This window comes from Vollenhovia emeryi, unplaced genomic scaffold, assembly GCF_000949405.1.
Source record: "Vollenhovia emeryi isolate VEMERY1.0 unplaced genomic scaffold, V.emery_V1.0 DF939186.1, whole genome shotgun sequence".
Taxonomy (NCBI): domain Eukaryota; kingdom Metazoa; phylum Arthropoda; class Insecta; order Hymenoptera; family Formicidae; genus Vollenhovia; species Vollenhovia emeryi.
Genome location: NW_011967180.1, coordinates 55,339 through 77,216, shown reverse-complemented (window position 1 = coordinate 77,216; position 21,878 = coordinate 55,339). Strand labels below are relative to the sequence as shown.

Genomic DNA, 21,878 nt, shown 5'->3' with positions numbered 1-21,878 from the left:
TCGCAGGTGAGCGGTGCATTGGTCAGATCGAACGGCGATTATCGAGAATGGGGGCGGAGGGGGGCAGAAATGCAGAATGCTAATTCGAGGAAAAACAGCTGACTTGAAATGAAGGAAATTGATTGAGTATGCACACATTCATAAGGCGCTCTGCCCGACGGACACGGCAAAAGCAGAAGGACGGCGCGCAAACCTGACTACGAAACACGAGAGTGTGCCTATCTTCGCTTTTTGTTTTCCATAGATAAGCCGTCAACGCGCTGAAAACGGCGCGAGTCCAGATTACCCCAGATACGAGGCTCGCTCTGATCAGGTAGCGTCGAAGACCGCCGCGTCGCCGTCCCCGGCCGATTTACATAATCGTGCATTAAATTAAGGTAACTTCTTTTCTCCCTCTCGCTCTCTCTCTCTCTTTCTCCCTCTCTCCGTCTTCTCCTTCTCTTCCCTGCCCCTCCGCCCCTGCACATGAATGCGTAATAAATTGCGCGGCGAACCTATCGGCGAGTCAACCGCAATATCGGCGCGCATGTGTACGCGCAGTACGTACGATCACGCACGACGTCTCGTCGGAGCCGTGAACCAGGGTGACGCATCTCGCAGGGGAGTGTTTCGCGCGAGAGCAACGGCGGAGGGCAGCTAGGCACGATCGTCCGGTATAGCCGGGAGTCGCCGAGGGAGAGACCGTCCGCCGAGTCGCGCGGGAACCGCCGAGGGAGAGACACCCGTCCGCCGGAGTCGCGCGGGATCCGCCGCGACGGAAATAACACCATCGCCGGGGAGCTCGCGGCGAGGAAACGAGAGAGAGAGAGAGAGAGTGAGAGAAGAGAGAAGAAGACGTGAAGAGCGCGAAACATCTGATCGTTTGACGCGGACGCGTGGAGTCCCGCGGACCTGATGATCGTCACGCGTGCACGCTGACACTCGGTAAGCTTCAGCGAACGCTCTCCCCGTTAATTTCCCCCCTGGTCTAATCGCGCACGTTCCTTTGCAGGCGACGCAGGCAGCCACGCCGGTGAACGTCAGTCGGTCATGGGAGGTTAGGTTAGGTGGGATGTCGATCGTTCGGAGTACGCGCCAGCTGGGCCGACACGGAGCAAATCCTGAGCCCGGGAGGGACGAGTCGCCTAGCGCGGTTCCGTTGCAATAAGTGTGCAAGTTCCTAATAAGGAGATGCGCGGTGCCGCGGCATGTTAAGTTACCAAAGATTTCACAGCGCTAGCCTGTATTTGTGCAAGTTGTTGTTGTTGAGACGATACTACTAGGATTAAAAAAGAAAGAGTGGGATGAGTTACAGTAACTTCAACCGCGGAAGGGGCTTCGGGCCGCCGGGGACACGTGCCGCGCGTCGCTTCGGTAGGCCCCACTTCCCGCGGCCGCCCTTCCGGCATGTGGGTCCACCCAGGCCGGGGCATCCCGTGCGGTTTGGCATGCCCTGGCAGCCGAACAACGTGTTCTTTCAGCCCCATCCGTTGCGGGGCAGTCCGCAGTTCCGGGCGGACGGCAGGAGAAGAAGATTCGGCAACTACGACATTCGCTTTCCCACCCCCAACAGACTGCCCGTGCCTCAGGACCACGAGGAGTTCGCGTCGGATTGCCTGCAAATGGAGACCGATCAGGATGAGGCGATGCCACCTCTGCTCGGCTCCGAGGAGGAGCGCCAGCGGAAGATAGCCGAAACGGCGGATCGATTGAAGCAGAAGCTCTCGTCTTTCAGCAGCGACGAGATAACGGACATTTGGAACGAAGACGCGCCGCCGTCTTGCCCCGCCGAAGATGATTGTATAGAAAATCCACGTGTCCCCGTGGTCGGGTACAAATCGTCTGAGCTCAATCTGACGTACAATGATCTAAAGGACATTGGAAAAATTAATCCCGATTACACGAAGCTCGATGACGCGCAGTATCCTACGGATATATGTAATTTTACGAGTAACGCAGATAGCAATGTAACGTTGGATGAAAATGAAAACGGATCTCGTCTTGCGATACCTAGCGACCAAATGACGAATCTGGAAGACGTGCCGAATGACAGCGAGTGTGCGGAAACTGACAGCTGGGTGTTCCACGAGCCAGTCGACAACTCGCATAATCTGGGACAATTGGACGTGGACAACAATATCGATTTATTAGAATCGGATCGTGAGTTTCAACGCGATATACCTCTGGCCGGCGTATCGCAGGATCAGGATGACCAGCAGCATGATGCGCCGCGAGAAATCGGCGTGTATCCCGCGAACGCTGCGAGCATGCAGGAAGAGTCCGAAACGTTGAATTTACAGGCCGCGTCGTTTCCAATCGACTCGGCGGGCCAGGAGATTTTGCAGAAGGAAGACGAGGAGAGATCGCAAAACGAGGAGGGGCCCGTCGCAAACTTAGAGGTTCAGGAAAGTGTCTTAATCCTTGACGCGGAAAGTCCTAACAATAGTGGTAGTACGTTGACACAACTAGCGTCAGCTGATGTGCCAATGAACAATGTTACGTTAGATAATCAGTTGCCAAGAGTGATGGAGAGTTCCTTTCACGGTGGCCCGCCGAGACTGTCTCCGCATACCGAGCAGGAGTTACCCGTTGACTTTGACCCCAGTACCCCGCCGCCGATATTACTGAAGCAAGAGCAGTCGCGTATTTTGCCTCCGTACTCAATACCACCTGAGTTACCGCCGTTATTTGATCCTACGGCACCGCCGCCGAATATAAAATGTTTACTCGGATCCCAAGAAGACGTAAATCCTGCATGGAGCAACGCTCAAAACCCGATGCCTGCCGTCTATAGTAGCGTAGAAGTTCACGCGGGCTTAAATACACACGGTGGATTTATCCTTCAGCCACCGTTAGAAATGCCCGGTCAAAGTAACGTCTTTCTGCCGCCCCACGTTGATTCCGTAAATTTCCCTCCGATATTTCCTATGCCGTCGAGTAGTCATTCTGGCATGAGTACGCATGTTCCGTCGATATTGCCTCAAATGCATGCGACACCTCATAATACTTTTGTACCTCCGCATGTCCTACCAGAGCTCCCGCCATCCTCTGATTTATCTTATAGCGTGAACAAAGACGACGGTTTGGACGACATGCAGGAAGCTATGAAATTTGCGATAGAAATGACGGGAAGTGTAACAGGAAGAGCAGACGAAGAATCTAGATCGAGTCCCAAGTCTCTTTCCGTAAACAATATCTTAATTAATCGTGTTAGCGACGTAGAGTTTATATCCCTGCCTCCAGAGAGGCCAAGAGCCAAGATTAATAAGGTAAAAAGGATGAGAGAAACTGTCACGCGTAGCAAGAAAGAAATGGTACCTGAGGAACGGAGTACAGCGGACTACCTGTCGCCGGAAGAAATATTACAGGATGCAAATGTGAGGTCTAAGGATGCCTTGTTAATTAAGGAACAAGATCGTCCTAAAGTAGTATTTAACTTGAACAATAAGACGAAAGTAGTGAGCACTAAGAAAGTGCGGCAAGAAATTAGCGAGAAGAAAAACGGGATGACGCAGTCGGTCGAGTCGGAAAAGACACGTGCAACACCTTCGGTAACCAGGAAGAATTTGGAGAATACATTGAGGCGCAATAAAGAAGAGAAGAAGAGTCTGAAGAGAAACGAGAATAACTCTGAATGTACAACATTATTCGAATTAATTACAAGCAAGAATGCTACATTGCCTCATAGAACACCACAAAAGGATGTTAATATGGAAAAATGTTCAAACGTTTCACCTTCGAGAGTCGCCGTGCAAAAAGAACTGAGGAGTCCGGTAGAAACAAGTGAGAATTCCACTACGGAGGCTTTGTGGAAGAACAAGATCATCAGCCGATTTTTAAAGATGAGTAAAAACGACATCTACAACATGGTGAATGATACTAGTCTTCGGAAGTTTGATATCATAATGAAACGTCTAGTCAAAGAAAAGAAGCCTACGTTGTCCTTAAAGATGAGGCATGTACAGGACGAAAAGATGAAATCGTATGATCAGCAGGAATTTATGAAGCAATTGAACGCGATGTTGGACACCGACGCTGTCGTGTCCATTACGGATCTACCTACAGAGTTTATCCATCATTTGAACGAAGTACTGCAATTGGACGTGCAACCGGACAATCACGCCGAGCCCGCAGCAGCTTCGAGCAGCCAATGTGGCCAGTCGGAAAGTACAAATTATGCGTTCAGTCCCGTAATCGATAATGTCACAGAGTGCGCAAATAAAACAGCAAGGTCGAACAATGTTAGACGGAAAAATGTAAAAAATAAAGGCCGTACAACAAAAACGCCATATAACAAGAGCGTGGAAGCTCACGATATCATAAAGAATAATAATCTTAATACGAAAGATGATACCTGTAACACCATCGTAGCTAGTGAAATCTGTAACACTGTTATAGCTAATGATATTTGTAACTCTATCGTAGCTAATGATTCTAGTATTAGTAGTAACTTATTGACTCTGCAACACGATTTAGACGATATATTTTCAAAAGTGACGAAGAAAAATCAAATTCCCGCCGCAGCAAAGGAACGTAAGCGTTGCGATATGAGCTACGTCGACGCGATTTCGAGGAGTATGGAGGAGGCGCTGTTGGAAGACGAAATGCACAATCTGGAAAGTAGTCCGCGCTGGGACGAGAAGTGCGACAGGTGGAAGAGGAAGGAGCGGGAGGACCCACACGCGTACAGAAATCTTACCAAAGAGGAATGGGAGGAGAGGTACGGGACGCAGCCAAGCTCGACACCTTTCAGCGCGGACAATATTGCCGCCGATAATAACGAACCGCTACCGAGGAGAGGACGCGGGAGAAAATTGTATTTGCGGCGCCGTTATTCGTCGGAATCATCAAAGCATCCACCAAACACGAGGCACAGATCTTTGGAAAAAGATAAGCATAAGAAATCTAGGCGACACAGCGACGATAGAAGACACAGTACGGGATATTTAGAATATAACGCCAGTCATGACAGCAATAGCAGCAGCAGTAGTACTAGCAGTAGTAGCAGCAACAGCAGCAGCACCAACAGTAGCGATAACGCAAACGTCACGAAACTATTGAGAGTGATAAAAGAGAACGAGAAGGTAGCCAAGCAAGTGTCGTTGAACGAAGCGATAAGGGACGAGGTGAACGCTGAGATCGAGCGAGATCGGAGATCGCGAAAATTGCGAAAGCACTCCAAGAACCGAAAGCAGAGAAAGGCGCGCCATAAGAAGAAGAGGAAGCAAGACAAGGAAACGAGCTCCTCTAATTCCTCCTCGGAGAAGGACGATAATGACGAAGCAACCGACAGATTGCTGACAGAAAGTGAGATTAAGAAGGAAGTCGTGGAGAATCAGATCACGCAAGAAGTGATTATTAAGGAGGAAGTAGACATCGGCCAAGAAGAGAATGTCGACGCTGAATTTGCGAATGCTACGAGTCTCGTCGTGGAAAACAGGGCGGCGTATTTACTCTCCGCGCCGCAAAATATACCGGAATCCCCCTTTGAAATTCCGCCGGCGACTGCCAATGCCACGCAATTGCACACTGAGGATAGATTGCCGACGGCTTCCCCGACGCACCCGAAGACCAAGGCGCAGCTGAAGCAGATGCCAGAGACATCCGATATGAACGACAACAAGGTTTCCCTGAATGTGTTCACTTGTGTACCGGAAGATTGGAATACGTTTAATCCGGCGAATCTCTCGAAAAGTGCGGAGGATTTGAGTAGATCCTGTGAAACAGCTGACAACGGCTGTGATCAGGATTCATCTGTTCTATCGACAATCGACAATTGTACGAGTCAAAACGGTAATGCTGTATCGTGCGGAAAAGCTGACAAAGATGCATCGCCGCAGCAGCAGGTCACAACAGCGCGGACTTTTACCGAATCGTCCCCCAAAGTGCAAGACGATAATGAAATCGTAGCTACTGATAATAACGTATCACGAGTGCTACGTCAAGATAATGTATCTACGGTCTCTACGTCAGCGTCGTCGGCATCGGATATCTCACCTCCGAGTACTGTGATTCAGAAGCAGGGGGCCAGCAAAAAGATCGACATAAAGACGTACTACGAGCGCACTATACAACGTCGTATGAACGAGAAATTAGAAATGAAGAAGCCCGTGGAGAATCCCGCGATATCGACGCCGATAAAGCCGTCTACATCGAAGGTCACCGGGCCAGAAATTGCAGTGAAGAAACCCACGTACAGCGGCTCCATTCAAGATCCGCGATTGCTTTCGGCGAGAGTGGCGATCGCTTCGATAAATAATAAAGTCGACATTTCGCAGACAACGTCAAGAAAAAATGTTCGGCAGAAGGAAGCGCAGGTGACAAAGGGATCTACGAATGCAGAACCAGCACCGAGATGTCCTGAGGGAAAGAATTCAAATCCTACCATCGATAGCGACAGCGTCGTTAAACAAATTAACGAGGACAAAACAAAAGATAAAGTACCGCCGGCTGCTAACAATATCAAAATACTGTCCAACGTTGTGGTAACGCCGAAAATTGCGGTTCCAAAATTCAAGAAATGCTCAGAAGTTAAAAAGAGAACGGATAAAAACTCACAGAGTAAAGTTTCGTCCGACGAAACCAAACGATTTAAGAATATTCGGTCGGAAGGCGGCAAAGAATTGAAGCTGAAGAAGGAAACGGCGGGGGAACAAAAGGCGAAAAAGAAATCCGCGGTAACGTCAAAGTCCGTTAGTTTTGTTTCGACAAACGTATATATTCCCCTGGAGGAGGCAGTTCAAGAAAAGAAGATCGATAATAACTCTAATACAAGTAAAATGGAAAATAAACGATTAGTAGATTCTCGCGAAACTAAGATAGATAATAGCAACACGAAAACGGAATTGTCAACAATTTCCTCAGAAAACGCCGATAACGATGGTAATGAATTATCGCACGATACCGTTAAAGCGAAACGCTCTTCAAATTGCGATATCGAACGCGAAAACGCTAAGAAAACTGTAAGTAATATCGAAGGCGCGGATGCGCACGAGCATTCTTCTAAGACGATGCGAAGTAAAGTAACTCGTAACGTGAAACGTGCCAAGAACGTCGCAGGTGTCGAGATTGCGGATAAAAAGGGTCAAATCGCAAGAGAAACTTGCAGTGTCGTTCCTGAACTCAATGTATCTACCTCTAAAGTTGCTGCGGAAGTCCCCGAAAATAAAGTCACGAGTGACATTGAAAAGATAAAAAAGAAGAGTTCCTCCGCGTCTAAGGTTCAACCAATCAACGCGGCAAAATCTACGGGATTTTCGTCGAGTTATGTTGGCCAGAGTAAAATTAAAAAATCGAAGAGCGCGATCAGTCGCGAAACAAGCAGTAATTCCGAGTTGGATGGCCTCGATGGACCAAGTAAGGAGGAGAATCAGCTGTTAATAGATAGCAATATTAAAACTAGTGATATTAAGGATAACAATACAGTATTAAATGCGGTAGGTGCACTCAAATCCGCGAGTGCGAACGAGGACGAATCTGTAGCCAAGAAAACCGCCGAATCGTCGTCAGCCTCGAAAGAAAACTCGCAGCAAGGTGCCACCTCGTCCGACAGCGTAGGCAGTCCATTCAAAGGTTTTCTTCAGGAAACCATGATAGATTTTGAGCAGCCCAACTTGTTCAATATGAAATTGGAGGTCGACGCGAATAAGAAGAACACGATATTCCTAGACGATTGTAATGTAAATTATGCGATGCGCGCTGCCAGTTGCAAGGATACGACGATCGAGGGACAGCAGGATTACGAAGCTCTGGAATCCAGTACTAATTACGCTAACGACGCGGATGTTAATGCTAGTGAGAATTTTAATATCGCTTTCGGTAACGCTTTACTTGCTTCAGATAAGGAATGCACGACGACCAAGAAGGGTGATGAACCCCGCGACTTGGCGATGAATGAAAGCAGAGAAGAGGATGTAAAAAGATCCCCGAGCGAGATAGCCGCGACCACGTTACACGATGAGGACAACGATATCAATATCGGCGGTGGTAACGAAACGGAGGGACAGCTAATGAGCAAAGGGGGCTACGCATCGTGTGCCGGATTAGTGATGAAGGAATCCATGTTTATCAGCGAAGAGGAGGTTATTCAAGGTGAGGCTCGGTCGAAAGACCTGGCGAGCAAACTCAAGACCACAACCGATCCCAGTTTATCCGACGCTCTGGAAACGACGATCTCGGATGACGCGCTGCGACTGCCGGAGAGCCAGGGCGCGGAGCATCTCGACAATCACATGTACTTGGAGACGAATATATCCGCGGAGAAGGCGGCCTGCGACAAGTTGCCGGGCTTCGATGCCGACGAGCATCTGGACAGCGACATATTCTACTTGGACGATCGTTTGCGGAGCACCACCGCGTTCGACAACAAGGACGAGGAATCCGTGCACTTCCCCGTTCACCAGCAGAGCCTGCGGTACGACATCACGCTCGCGGTCACTCCTGAAACGACGATGATTACGCCCTGCGCGGATTTATCGAAGCCGGAAGTGTGCAAGTTCGATCTGAAGCACGTTTCGTCGACGGACAATGATCTGCTCGCGGGAGGGGCGTCGGCGGAACGTTCGTCGGGCGATACGCCAAGGACGCTGAATATCCCGACTAAAGCCGCCCTGAAGGAGGCTGCGACGAATCTCTTCCTGAAATATCCCAGCAACGTGTCGACGGCGACGAAGGAAATGGCACTTGAGGTATTGGATAAGCAGGGCGAAACAGATCTCAATTACCAAGCACCGGCTTGGCATGTAAACAGGCAAAACAACATAAAAACGCGTCCGCAGGAGACTCGCAATAACACGAGGGCGCAAGATTTTATAAACGTAAACACGATATCGTCGACGCAGAGCAGTACGTACGACGAGCCGGCTCACAACAATATGGACGTTGGCCACGGCAACAGTGTATCCGTGAAACCTCGCGGCGATATGGAAAAATTTCTCCACGGCGGTTTACAACGCAATCCGGTTGTGGAATTAAGGAAGATGACGGAATTGGACGGACTGTTGGAGCAAAGGAGACAGGGAAATTCGGAGAAAGTGAAGAAGAGCATTTGCGAAGGTAAGAAGAAGCATAACGGTACGATTTTGCGCAAGATAAAGGACAAGCGGCAGATTAAGTGCCGAGGCAAAGAAACTTCGAGCAGAATCAGTCTCGTGAAGAGACTCAAGAGGATGAGGCAGTCCGGGAAGCTCGTTAGCACGACGAAAGAAGCCATTCTGGCCAGGATGCTAGAAATCGACCTCGAAATGCACAAGCTGGCGACGGAGAAGCTGAAGCTGCACGAGATCCTGCAGAATGTCCCGTCGACGGAAAATTCTGCGGCAAACAGTGGCGCGATATCGAGGGCGAGAGAGGACGAGTCTGTTGTTCAACCAGAAGTACCTGAGATACCGTCCACGTTAATGGCGCAAGAGGCGAGTGAGACGAGTTGCGCCAAACGAGCCAAACACGTGCTTCCGTCGAGACCGTCGGCGAGACAGAGAAAGAGAATCTCGTCGCGTAATTCGGAAAATGAAGAGACGAGTTGTACGCCAGTGTATCAGAAGACGAAAATGCCCGTGATTAAGTGGAAGAAAAAACCGCGATTGGAGCAGATAGTCCGACGGGAAGAAGAAGAAGAAGACGACGAAGAGAAAGATCTTGCCGAGACGACGGAGCAGCAGATCTCAACTTCCGCGGGTAAAGAAGCGAAGGATGGTTCAAGTGAGGACGCGTCTGAAGATAACGTTCAGAGACCCGAACCGAACGCCGTGGTGGATGATGAAGCGCGAGAGGAGCAAACCACCGAGAAGCCCGACGAGGAAGCTGTTTGTGATGTGATCGATTCGGGGCGCACGATCTCTTCGGACAAGAGCACAGCGGACAAAATTGCGGACGACCGTTCGGAGTGGCAGGGCTTCGCTGACGACGAGACCGAGCGTACGAAGTACCCCGATATTGATAAACGAGACAACGTTCTACCGCCAAGCGAAGAAGCGGCGAGGACGTCGTGCAGGCAGGTGCACAGCACGCCGGAGCCCTCGTCTATATACTCTGACGACAGCACGTGGAACTCTATCACGCAGAACACCGCGTCGGAGGTGCACGAGATCAGGACGGGTCTCGTTTTACTAGAACAGACGCTGAAGAAGCAGCTGGTGAAGTCGCGAAAGATGGAGGCGATCGTGCGCAAGAAGAAGAAACGGCAGCTGGACGCCTTCCTGAGAACGGTCAACAAACTGACGATGGAGGAGGAGGAGCTGCCTCTGTCCAAGCTGTACATCACGAAGCTGCAGCAAAAGCGGGACCTGCTCGACTCGCTTAGCCGGAAGAAGGAGGACGCGGATCTCGTCGTCGACCCGGACATGAAGAACTTGGACAAAGTGATAAACGCCGTGGCGGAGAACAGGGTGGAGGATCTTTACGAGCCTCCGTTGGAAGCGCGAGCCTCCGACGAGGTTCCAGCGACGTCCAACAACGCCTCTTCTGTACTGCAGCCCGACAAGGATCAGTTTTACGTCGACGCCGAAGCGAATGCCAACTCGGACTGGCCCTGTCGAGAGAAAGAGAACGTAGAGGAGGTCGCGTTGCAGCAGAACGACGTACCTGACGCCGATGGGTCGAATCACGTTTTCAAGGCCGTCAGCCAGGATAAGGTTCCTTTCTACAACGACCGTAACGTGGAACCCGACAGTAGCATCACCCCCGAGGAAACCCTAACGGAGAACCACTCCTCGGACTGCGAGCGTTTAAAAGATTCCAACAACATCGCGTCGCGCAACATCGACATTAAAGTATCCGTGCCGAAAATTTTAATAAAAGACGATTTCAGCTTGGGACTGTTGCAGAAATTGCAAGACACGGAGGCCGGCGTCGCGGGCGCTGGCTTGGTCGATTCTACAACGAATGTACTTTCGGCAAGCTCTGAGAAAGAGGGGGACAAGAGTTCGCGAGACACCTCGCAAGCCGTCGAAACCCTCGCGAAGGAGAGTAACAAGGATGAGAAAGGCGAAATGAAGGAGAAACACGCGGTGAACGCAAGTGAGAAGGAAGAGACGGTCGACAGCGTAAGTAATGCGCCGTCTGTGCCGCAATCGAACGTTGCGAAATCCGGATACTCCGATGCCACGGAGAACGAGGAGTCAGGCGACAGTGCTGCGTCGAACCGGTGCGATAAGGTAGCAACGACAGACACAGGGCGCGACCTGAGCGTATCATATTCTGCTGTAGAAAAATCGGATACGAAGCAGAAAGAATTGGACGCTGAACCCGAGCAGCTCTCGAATGATGCGACTGCTTTGAAACAAGATTGTCAAAGTCTGGAGAATGCAGTCGCCGAAGAAGAGAAGAGTAATCCCGAGAACAAGTCACACGCATTTGAGAGAATCCTGGATAACGATCAAAGCACCAGCAATTCCATTCCAGTTGATCTAGTGAATGAAGGGTCGGAAGAATCCAACGAAGCATCCGTCGAACCGAAGTCCAGTCTAGAACGCACTTTTACTACTTTCTCGTTCAACAAAGCAGCTGCAAAGGGTGCGGAAACGAGCAGGAAGCTTCGTCGCAAGCAGGACAGTTCAACGCCAACTCGGAGGAGCACCAGAAAGTCCAATGAGAATATCAAGTCCATTAGAATAAAGGAAGCCGATGCTAATTCGAACAGCAGCGAACGAGACTCGACTATTCTTCATGAGAGAAATGTCGCAACGCGCAGCAGAAGCAAATCCCCCACGTGGGCGATGCGCGATGAAAGTGTCACAAGCAATGGTAGGAAAAGTCGCGTCGCACGGAAAGTGCAAAATGTTATTAGCCGAAAAGTTGGTGCTAAGTCCAAAACGAAGACCAAGGAGCCAGTTAAACACTTCGACATGATTACAGAATCCGCATTTTCAAACAACAGCACCGTGGCAATCGCGAAGAAGAGGAAACAGCATACGGAGTGGCAGATGAAAAACTGCAAAGTGCAAGTGGTTGACTGTAAATCCGTTCTCCTCAAGTATGTCAATTCCGATGTTCTGGACAGACTTGGAATAATTGTCATCGATGACTCGTCATGCGTGCATCATACCACGAGCAATCAAAATACAGTAACTCCTACTACAGCTTCTGGTGACAGTTTCTTTCTCTCAGATAGGCCCTGCTACAAGGAAAACCTCGAAATTGAAATTTTAGACGAGAAGCCAGTCATGGAAAGTAACGACAAAGCTCTCACTCGAGAGTCTGTTTTACAAGTAGCGGAGATCGACGAGGAGGAATCGACAAAGTTGGAGTACACGATCCACAAGGGCCCTATTTTAGACATCAAGGTAGCAATTTGATAGATGATTATATTCTGTGTAAAACAAATTTAATATAATTTATACTTTTTTTTTTAGGTTTTTGAGAATTCTTTCCTAGCAGCAAGTGAAGACAACAAGATATACAGATATAGTCAGATGTCTAGTGAAATATTGAACATCTACGAAGGTCATAAATCCGCGGTTACATGTCTATATGTCTGTAAGTCGGATATCGTAGGAGTTAACAAAGAGCTTATGTATTCTGGCTCCTTAGATGGCACCTTGCGTTGTTACAATATAACGGTAAGACGTGGCGGTACAAATATTAAACAATTTTAGAGAAAATTTAATTTAAAAAACCCTTTACAGACTGGCGAATTAGTGAAGAATCCGGCGCAAGTAAACAGTGCAATTCAGTGCATGGATCAAGCATGGGGGATAATCTTTATTGGAACTAAATCTGGACATGTCTCGCGTTTTCATATTACGGTAAGTTTTTGTTGTTTAAGCTATATTAATATATATTCAGGAATATGGATATACTCATTTACATCAAGAGAGAAAAAGAAGATGGACTTTTATCTATAACATATTTATACGGTAAATATTTATGCATACGGATACAAATTCATTTGCAGGCTGGTGCCATTAAAGGAAACAGTATCCCGTTTTCGGACAAGTCTGTACTTGCGCTTAAAGCGACGAATGAAGGCCCACGGAGAATCCTTATTGTAGCATCTCGAAACCAACCGATAACTATACGCGACGCACAGACTGGTTTGTTTCTCCGTACGATCAGCGGCCAGAAAAATCACATCACAGTTTACAGTTTATTGCGTCATAATAACTTGATCTATTGTGGTACAAGCGGCAGATCCATAAACGTTTTCGATTTCACGGCAAGTGACAATAGCTCTTCTAAATTCATTGAGATAAAAATTAAATTTTATCACTATAATTGTATTATTTAACATTACAGACAGGTGAACAAGTAATTCAATATGATGCTGGTGTCGGTATTGTGTGTATGCGGCTTCATAAGCAACTACTCTTTGCAGGTTGCTACGATGGCAATATTTACGTTTTTGATATAAACGTGAGTATTGTATCTTTGTGTCTTGAATCATAATCAGTTCATTATAACGTATTTGCATCATTCGTATTCAATTAAATCTCTTTACAGAATCACAAATTAGTATGTAGCATACAAGGCCCAGGAAATATGTTATTGAGTGTAGAAGTTGTAAATAATAAGGTACGTATTCAATCTACAAATTTCTATTTTTTGACAATTTCTTCTTAACGGCTTTCTTAAAATGTTGGTATTATCTTTGAATTAAATTTTTTTCATGAAGTATTAATAATTTAATAATTAATATTAATAAATAATGAAAATAGTAATAAATATTTTCTTAATTTACTATTTATTTAGTGTTTATTTTTATTAACTTTATTGTTAAAAATATGAAATAAAATAATATATTGATGCTAAAATACCGTCCAAACTTTTCCATTTTATTATTTTTCAGATTATTGCAGGCAGTAAAGACAAGCGTTTACATTCATGGCAAATGCCGACTCAAGTGCGTGCCTTACTTTAAACAATGTCAGTAATTGTAGCACGTTCAGTAATTGTCTACTTCAGAAATAACTAATTGAGAATGTTCATTTAATTACACACAGCGATCGAATAATATATGTGTAAAGCAAGAAATTTACAACACTGGCGTTATAACTTAATAACATATGTCTATATATTTTAGAACTTTTTCACTATAAATAGCGTCATTACATTTTCCATTTTTATTTATAGCATACATTTAATGATGCATACTTGATAAAAATATGCACAAGATGCTAAATGAAATTATTACAACCATATAAAGTATATATGATTGTTTCATATACTGTATATGATTGTATATTTATAATTACAGTATTTGACGGAATCACTTATAGTGAGAAAGAGTACTGGCGCCAAAATTGTTCGTTATTGATTATGAAAGATTACATATCTGTAATATGTAAAGTGTACATTTGTAAAGAACTTAGACTGAATTTTGCAATAATGGAAATTATTTTATGTATCCTTTGCACACACGAATAGATTATAACAGTTTATTTATAACTTTATAATTATTCGAAAAATGGTGTGATTTACTATATGTACACGTAGAAGCAAATTTTATGTCAGTATCAACTTTAAAAGGAAAATGTTTAAAAATTGTGACTGATATACACATAGTTGAGAAACGTGCAGAACATTGCACAGTGTTTAATGATTTATATAAACCATTTGTTAAACAGTGTTCTTGTTTCTTGTTAGTATTAAGTGAAGATGCTCTGCTCTTAAAAAGCCATATATTCTTCAAAAGGTCTTATTCATATTGACGACAATTTCATGCTTTATTCTATATTTGTGATGTGTTTTCAATGGAGAAAGAAATATATTGTAACATCTTTCAACTTCTATTTTATTGTAATAGACATTAGCAAATGTAAATAAGGGACTGTACCAAAATGTCTAACAAGCCAGTTATAATCTAGCCAAGTAAAAATCAGAAAACCTATATAAAATTAATCAAAGAATAGACTACGTGTAAGTTTTATGTTTGTATTATGTAAAAAGGGGACAAGTAAGAGAATGTTACATTTAATAAATTCTAAACTTATGATAGATGCTAATACATTTACAATTCACTATTGTAAACACACAGAATTAGTGTATTTATTATTACATATATATAACGAGTGTATGTAAATGTGTATGCAACAATTACTGTATGTAGTTATACAAATCGTACATGTTTATTTGTCTGCAAACACTGAATGTACAATGTTAAGAACTTACTGCCAATACTCTTAAATAGTGATTTGACCACTTTAATTTTCTATTGTGCAAAGTTCTCGAAGAACGAAATGAAGAAATTTCATCGTTTTTTCTTTTTAGGGTACTTAGAAAAAGTAAATTTTTTATTTTGTTAAACGAAAATCTTGCAATAAAAGCATTAAAACGTACTTTATTTTTCATATTTGAAAAAGTGTATATGGTACATATACCCGCACTGTGAGTGTATATTAATTTATAATGAATTTACACATCCACACTCATTCACTCACACGTACATACACATATTGCGTTATTTTTGTCAAGTCATGGGCTACGATAGTATCGTATTTTCAATTAAGTTTGGTTGCAATATTGATTACAATCATAAAATGGGAAAGGAGTAACTGAAGTTTAAAATTGATATAATTAATATATAGATAGATTATTCCAAGTTTTATGATACGTGTTTGATTTTTTACTAGTGCCATTTAAAAGTTTGAACAGAACATTGCGATTAAAATATCTTTTTATTGTTCAAGTTAACGAGTTTTATAACTATATGCCTTAATTGCGCGTTTTTCGATCATTCACAGAGATACATCATTCTGGCGGCGAATTTGTTAAATCAATATTAGTCTGTTATCCTCTATAAGCCTCGGAGAACGGCAGGCGTCTATTAATTTGATATATAGACAGACGCAATTCAGTTTTAGCATAGAATCTACAACAGTTAATGGAATTTTGAGTAGAGATGTGTCTCTGCCTTGGACCATTCAAATCGGGCAAAACTCTTCTAATGAAAAGTCTCCAAGGAGACGAAATCGACGATGCAACTCATACTGTGCCTACCAATGGAGTAAATATATATACTGTAAAAAATGATACTGGCGAATTCGATATGGTGATTAAAGAAATAGGCGGAAATATGGCACCGATATGGAAGCATTATTTTGATAAGGTACTGTGTAAAACGATAAAATCGCATCTCAATAAACAATACACAATACAGTTAAAAGCATGTATCGCACTTCTTCCTATCATTACTGTTAGATTCATAAAATAATCTACGTGGTGGATACCAGTAATCTTTGCCAAATAAGTGCTGCTGGCGTGCTGCTCTATTCTTTCCTCGTGGAGCCGAGATTGCGGCACGTGAAAGTTGCGCTCATCTTGAACAAGATGGACGTTTCGTATCGTCAGATGAGAAACGAGGCTTTGCTGATGCTGCAATATGCGCGTTTACAAAAGGAAGTAACGCAGAGAATCACAGTGCTGGAAACCAGTGGCATGACAGGCCAGGGAGTAGACAGTTTACGCAGCTGGCTGTTTGACCCAGAGACGCTGCAGGCCACACTCAGGGCTAATAAATAGACGGAGATTACGGTCGCACGACAAAGAATGTTACCTCAAAATGCACCATTCTTTTTATTTACACTCGATCTTACAAAGATACAAAGATATTACTCTACAAATCCTCGAGCAGCCCTTGAAAATAAATTCATTAACGAATGTTGCGTATTATTTCTACGTTATGCGGTCGATTCTTAAAAAAAAATACTGCAACAGACGAGCGTTGAAGTGAATTTTCACACAATCTTCTAGAAATGCTTTAAAAAAAACACAAAGAGAAAATTCATTACAGATAGGAGCTGAAGGTGAGAGACAATTTACGTTGTTTCTTTCGTGTATATCAGCGATAACAAAAGTAATCGTATAAACATTCGCGCTCCCTCTCGAATCACTGCTTAACTCTTTTCTATATATCGTCTAATATTCTTACAGATACATTCCATGAATTTAAAATATTGTTTACTTATATAACATTTAGTGTATCCTCGTAAGATCCTCCACTATTTTTACAAGATCGTCTACCGTCGCTTCCTTCTTCATGCCGCTACCATCATCGATCTGCGAAAAGATACAGTGCATCAAGAGACCTGAGAAAGATCAATACACAATATATTATACAATTAAGAGGACACGCGAGTGAATTACCATAAGAGACACCGCAACTTCTGCCATCTTTTCGTGATTCAGATCGAGGAAACTTTCTATCAGATCACCGTCTATGAATCCCTCGCACTGCTCGATCTTCAACTCTGTATTAAAACTTCTCCAAAAATTGTGCTCTATTTTGCCCACGCTCTTTATCACGTTGTTTAGCCTGTCCTCCATGTTGCGCAGGAATTCGTAAAACGCGAATGGTATTTGCGTCACCAGACCGATCGCGCCGCTTACAGTGCCGAATAGTACGCAGCCCAGAGTCGGCGTACTCGATTCTCCCAAATTCTGCATCACCAACGAGCCGTGCCGGAACACGTTGACCATGTCACCCAAATGAAATTGGCCTACCTCCTGCATTTGTTGCCTCTCATCTTCGGACGTCGCGGCGCTGAAAAGGGGACGACCGTCGATAATTAAAATTGCCTTATTTAAAAACATACGAATATATGGATGACGAATGGCTCCGTGTAAAAGCGATCGATTCGTAATCAACAGGTTTCGAGTTCGAGCCTCTCATCCCGTACACGCCTCGGTTTACAAGAGGTTGCAAAATGTTGTTCGGAAAATTAAAAGTTGTGAATACGAAGGGGCGATACGATTGGTAACTTTCGAGAAACTCCTTCAGTAACATAAGTACAAATGTATCTGCAGTGATAAACACACCTGTCCTTTTGACATACGAAGAGATTGAAGCAATTTTCGGCGCCCAGAAAAGTATCGTCGTCCAGTATCTCGATGGCAGTCATCCAATTGGGATTGTAGTCCCTGGCTATTTCCTCAAAGCTGCCTTCCATAGTCTTATATTGTAGCAACGTGAGCGATCTCATCAGATCACCCACGAGAACGAAGTCGCCTTTGGTTTTCAAATAGAGCGCTATAATGTTGTTAAAGTGGCTGCACTCCAATCTGAGCTCCTTTTCCGCCGTCCATTCGAACAAGCGTACAGTGCTGTTGATGCTCGCCAGCAGCTTCCCGTTAAACTCGACCAAGGAATAACACGAACCCTTGATCTCCTTTTCCGCGACCTGCGTGAACTTGCCCTCGCTCCAGTGATACAGCAGTATCCTGCCCATCTTGGGCTCAGTCTCGTCGGGATTGATAAACGCGGTCCCGACCACGAAGTAAGAGGTCGGATCCTCGCCCAGTCTTGTCGAGATCAACGACAACGCGTACTCGGTGGACATGAGCGTATGCGCGTGCAGAACCTCGAAGGTGTGCTGATCGATGATGAGAAGATTGTGAACCTCGATCTCCTGGCCGATCTCGCTGGCCGTGTGGCCGCTGGGCTTGTTATGCGAGGCGACGTGGCTACTGGTGGAGTTGGACGCCGCCTGGGTGGACGCGGAATGCCTGACGATGCTCACCCCGCTGCTCTCCTGCACATCGACGCGCATCGTGATGACACCGAAGGTCTGCGAGCTCTCCTGATAGGCGATCCTCCTCGGGGACTCGCCGAGCGGCACCGTCCTTATATGCAGCTTTTGGATCTCGTCGATCGTACCGATGGTAACGGTGCTGTCGGTCGCCAGTGCCAGACTGTCGGGGTAAGACTCCGCGTTCAGGGAGCACATGTGATTCACCTCCTTCAGATTGACATTGCTGAAGACAAGCTTGTGATTTGAGGAATAAATAACGGTGGGCCTGTCCGAGCACGCGAATACGTTCGTCGTCGAGAGCGAGCGGAAGGTCCTGAGGACAGTGGGTTGTGTACCCAAGGTGACCTTCTTCTTATCCGAGAGCATACCGCTTTGTCGTTGTAGAATAAAATAGTACATGCTGCCGTCGCCTAGCGCGCAAAGTAAATATGTGTTACCCTCGAAGCAGGTCATTAAGATGGACCTGGGTATAATCTCGCCCCCGAGAAGCTCTTTGTTGATCTCCTCCAGATTGGGCAGAGTTAAGATACGAACGGATATGTCCGTCCAGAGTCCGACAGCAGCGATCTTCGCCTCGTTCACGCCGTCCAGGGGCGAGATGTCCAGGCACGCCACTTCGTACTGCAGGGTAACGAATCCCTTGGACACAATCTGATTGCATGAGATCTCTATGTAGAACAGATCATTGCCCGTCGCGCAAAGGACCTGCGTGCCGTTGCAGGCCACCACACTGATGGTCCTTTTATTCTGCGGCTCCCACTCGGAAACGACCATTTTGCTTTCGTATGAGATCAATCTGACAGAGTTCGGCGTTATTTGAATGAACAAATCGTCAGTGACGTTGCCCGTGTGGAACGTTTGCTCATCCGCAACGAAACCTGGAATATCCGTCTCCTCGACCTCCTCGCCATTTAAAGTCAAGATCCTAGTCTGCCCGACAAACGACAGCACCAAGGTGTTGTCGAACTGCGAACCACCGACTTTCAGCGCCCACATGCCTTTGATTCCCGGTAGATCGATACTGGCGTGCTCCTGTATGCCTATGCCGTTTCTGATGATCCTGAGAGAACCTTCCTTGAAGGCACCCGAGCACGTAACCATCTGCCCCTGGCCCTGCCTCTCCAAGTCTACCACAGCCATGTCGACGATAGGCGCGAGATTGGTGAATGTCTCCATAGGTACGCAATAGGACCCGTTCTCGTCCGCCTTTGTGATCAATTTGATCAATTGGGAGTCACCCAGGCGACTACCGACGTATATCACGCCGTTGTCCAAATAAGTTATGCATTCCGGTATACTGATCTCGCCTAACAACTCGACCTTCAGGTCCTTCACCACCTGCGTTCCATCGGGCTTCTTCTCTTGCTCCAAAAACAACATGAACAAGTGGCCGGCCATATCCCCCAATAGATACCTCAGTCCCTGATTGTCCACCTTGGCGTAGCAAGTAATGGTGCTCTGCTTAATAATCGGCGGCACAACCGCGACGTAAGTGGTACCGTCGTGATACAGAATGCTCTCCTGTCCTATTATGATCGCGCCGCAAATGGGGGAAGGTACAGGGATGACCATCATAGCCTCTCGCTCCACGTTATCCTGCCTCCACGGTATCTTGGCGAATTCTTTGTCTCTCAGGTTAATCTCGTGCGTTTTCACGTGTCTACCATTGATGTCCTGATGAATGAGAATTAAGGTAGGATTAGCACACCCGTGGAGAAAATTGACATCCTGCACTTGCTGTTCGTCCATACGGATCGAAGACGCCTTCAACTCTGGATTATCCTTGTCCAGGGGTATAATTTTGAAGAGGCCATCGTACAATCTGAGACCAATCACCCGCGCCTTTGGATCAATGACAGCTTTAATCCCAGTCTCGGAAGCCTTTCCGATACGATCCGCCACGTTCCCATGAGCTTTCGTTATAATTTCTATATCCTCTCCCTCGCCGATGCATTCCAGGATCATGGCATTGTAGCGCGTCGTTAATAGAAACAGAAGGTCCTTCTTCTCATGCTGTTGACAGTAAAAATTTCACAAGTATTACTGCGCAACTTAATCTCAGTTAAATCAATATTCGACATAATAGGCTTGTTTTCTGTTCCTACACCAGTCAACTAGTGCAATAAATTGGGGTGAGACAAGCATATTTTTCTCATTCCAGCTTACTGCACTAGTCCACCAGCGCAGGAACAGAAAACAGCGACTTTTTGACGACTTATCGACAAAACGTAAACGCGACTGCCAGTCACCGACTGCCATGACGAGTGTAAACACGGTTCTGCAGAGAAACAGATCCCAACATGGAGGTAACCTTACCGGCGGTCTGAAGAATTTGATGACGGCTATCTTGCCGTAGATCCCGACCTCCTTCAGGGGCCGCAGGCCCTCCGGCGTCACGAGGTATATCTCTAAGCGTACATTCTTGGCCAGTATCAGATTCAAGTCCGTAGGCGAGGTGAAATTACCTTGGGAAAGCGCAACAACAAGGCGATTATAGAGCGACGCAGCCCCGCCGCGCGATATCACGAATTATAATCACTCACCGGTCACGCAGGCAGTGACAGCCGTTGGTTTGTGTGCCGTCACCACGTAATGATGGGACATTGCTTTCATAATATAATTTCCTGGCAGCTGATAAACACTCTTCAACAACCACGGATCTCAGGCCTCAGCCGGAGCTCTCCGCTACCCGTGCTTTTCAATTTGTCGCGCCATGAAGTTGGTCACACTTCAGACACCATTAGGCCTCTTTACAACGCACGGCACAGTATAAAGCCTCCGCTACAATGGCCGCGTTCAGCAGACACAACTGTTGAGTGAGCGCTCAGTATGATTGGTTAATACTTTCAGATCCAGCCAATCATGTTAAGAAATCATTGGTCGCGTTCAGCAGACACAACTGTTGAGTGAGCGCTCAATGATTTCTTAATATGACTGGCTGGATCTAAAAGTATGAACCAATCATATTGAGCGCTCACTCAACAGTTGTTGCTGAACGCGGCCTATGGCTACGTTCGACAGAAAAAGCTGCTTTGCAACTGTTGTAAAATTCATGAATCTGATTGGCATATGCTCTTAAATTCACACAAGATTGAGAGAACACACCAATCAGATTCACGAATTTTACAACAGTTGCAAAGCAGCTTTTCCTGCCGAACGCAGCCATTGATTCTCGGTTCTGTCTACAATGGTCGTAGTCGTAAGAATAATCGACTGCGATTGGTCAATTCTTATGTGTCTGATGAAATTGACCAATCGCAGTCGATTATTCTTACGACTATGACTCTGCGACTTCTATGTAGATTGTAGACGAGGCTTTAACCAGTAGTGGCACTCGCTCTTTTGTTTCACGTTCGCGCCGATCCGTACTGCGCATCTGACATGTTCTAGTTATGACCAATCACAGGATTTTTGTACGTGGTTAGCACAGTATAA

At 45.8% G+C, this 21,878-nt stretch overlaps 3 protein-coding genes across 4 annotated transcripts; 2 read left to right on the top strand and 1 right to left on the bottom strand.

Moving 5' to 3' along the window:
* Positions 1–16: 16 nt before the first annotated feature.
* Positions 17–14,910, top strand: LOC105562524. 2 transcript variants are annotated; one of them, XM_012013432.1, is made up of 9 exons: positions 17–924; positions 992–11,721; positions 11,833–12,260; positions 12,330–12,536; positions 12,603–12,722; positions 12,872–13,132; positions 13,213–13,329; positions 13,417–13,488; positions 13,763–14,910. In XM_012013432.1, exons 2-9 carry the CDS (start codon positions 1,284–1,286, stop codon positions 13,832–13,834), a joined length of 11,715 nt encoding a protein of 3,904 aa, XP_011868822.1. In that variant the 5' UTR covers positions 17–924; positions 992–1,283; the 3' UTR covers positions 13,835–14,910. The 2 variants fall into 2 exon arrangements, with proteins under 2 accessions (XP_011868822.1, XP_011868821.1); XM_012013431.1 differs by having other exon boundaries at positions 992–12,260.
* A 238-nt stretch (positions 14,911–15,148) lies between these two features.
* On the top strand, positions 15,149–16,446 carry LOC105562521 (ADP-ribosylation factor-like protein 16). Its single transcript, XM_012013429.1, has 2 exons — positions 15,149–16,021; positions 16,114–16,446. Exons 1-2 carry the CDS (start codon positions 15,815–15,817, stop codon positions 16,432–16,434), a joined length of 528 nt encoding a protein of 175 aa, XP_011868819.1. The 5' UTR covers positions 15,149–15,814; the 3' UTR covers positions 16,435–16,446.
* LOC105562523 (DNA damage-binding protein 1) lies at positions 16,442–21,271 on the bottom strand. Its single transcript, XM_012013430.1, has 5 exons — positions 20,987–21,271; positions 20,760–20,908; positions 17,731–20,456; positions 17,059–17,455; positions 16,442–16,971 (listed from the first exon to the last, which is right to left on the bottom strand). The coding sequence occupies exons 1-5, from the start codon at positions 21,054–21,056 to the stop codon at positions 16,888–16,890; spliced, it is 3,426 nt and encodes a 1,141-aa protein (XP_011868820.1). The 5' UTR covers positions 21,057–21,271; the 3' UTR covers positions 16,442–16,887.
* Between the last annotated feature and the right edge of the window lie 607 nt (positions 21,272–21,878).

Bases quoted from the DNA above. Each gene is read 5' to 3' on its own strand.
- LOC105562521 (XM_012013429.1), top strand. From the start codon at position 15,815: ATGTGTCTCTGCCTTGGACCATTCAAATCGGGCAAAACTCTTCTAATG. The intron at 16,022-16,113 runs GTACTGTGTAAA...CATTACTGTTAG, and splicing joins GGAAGCATTATTTTGATAAG to ATTCATAAAATAATCTACGT.
- LOC105562524 (XM_012013431.1), top strand. From the start codon at position 1,284: ATGAGTTACAGTAACTTCAACCGCGGAAGGGGCTTCGGGCCGCCGGGG. The intron at 12,723-12,871 runs GTAAGTTTTTGT...ATTCATTTGCAG, and splicing joins TCTCGCGTTTTCATATTACG to GCTGGTGCCATTAAAGGAAA. The intron at 13,133-13,212 runs GCAAGTGACAAT...TTAACATTACAG, and splicing joins TAAACGTTTTCGATTTCACG to ACAGGTGAACAAGTAATTCA.
- LOC105562523 (XM_012013430.1), bottom strand. From the start codon at position 21,056: ATGAAAGCAATGTCCCATCATTACGTGGTGACGGCACACAAACCAACG. The intron at 20,457-20,759 runs GTAAGGTTACCT...TACTGTCAACAG, and splicing joins TCAAATTCTTCAGACCGCCG to CATGAGAAGAAGGACCTTCT. The intron at 16,972-17,058 runs GTAATTCACTCG...ATCTTTTCGCAG, and splicing joins AAGTTGCGGTGTCTCTTATG to ATCGATGATGGTAGCGGCAT.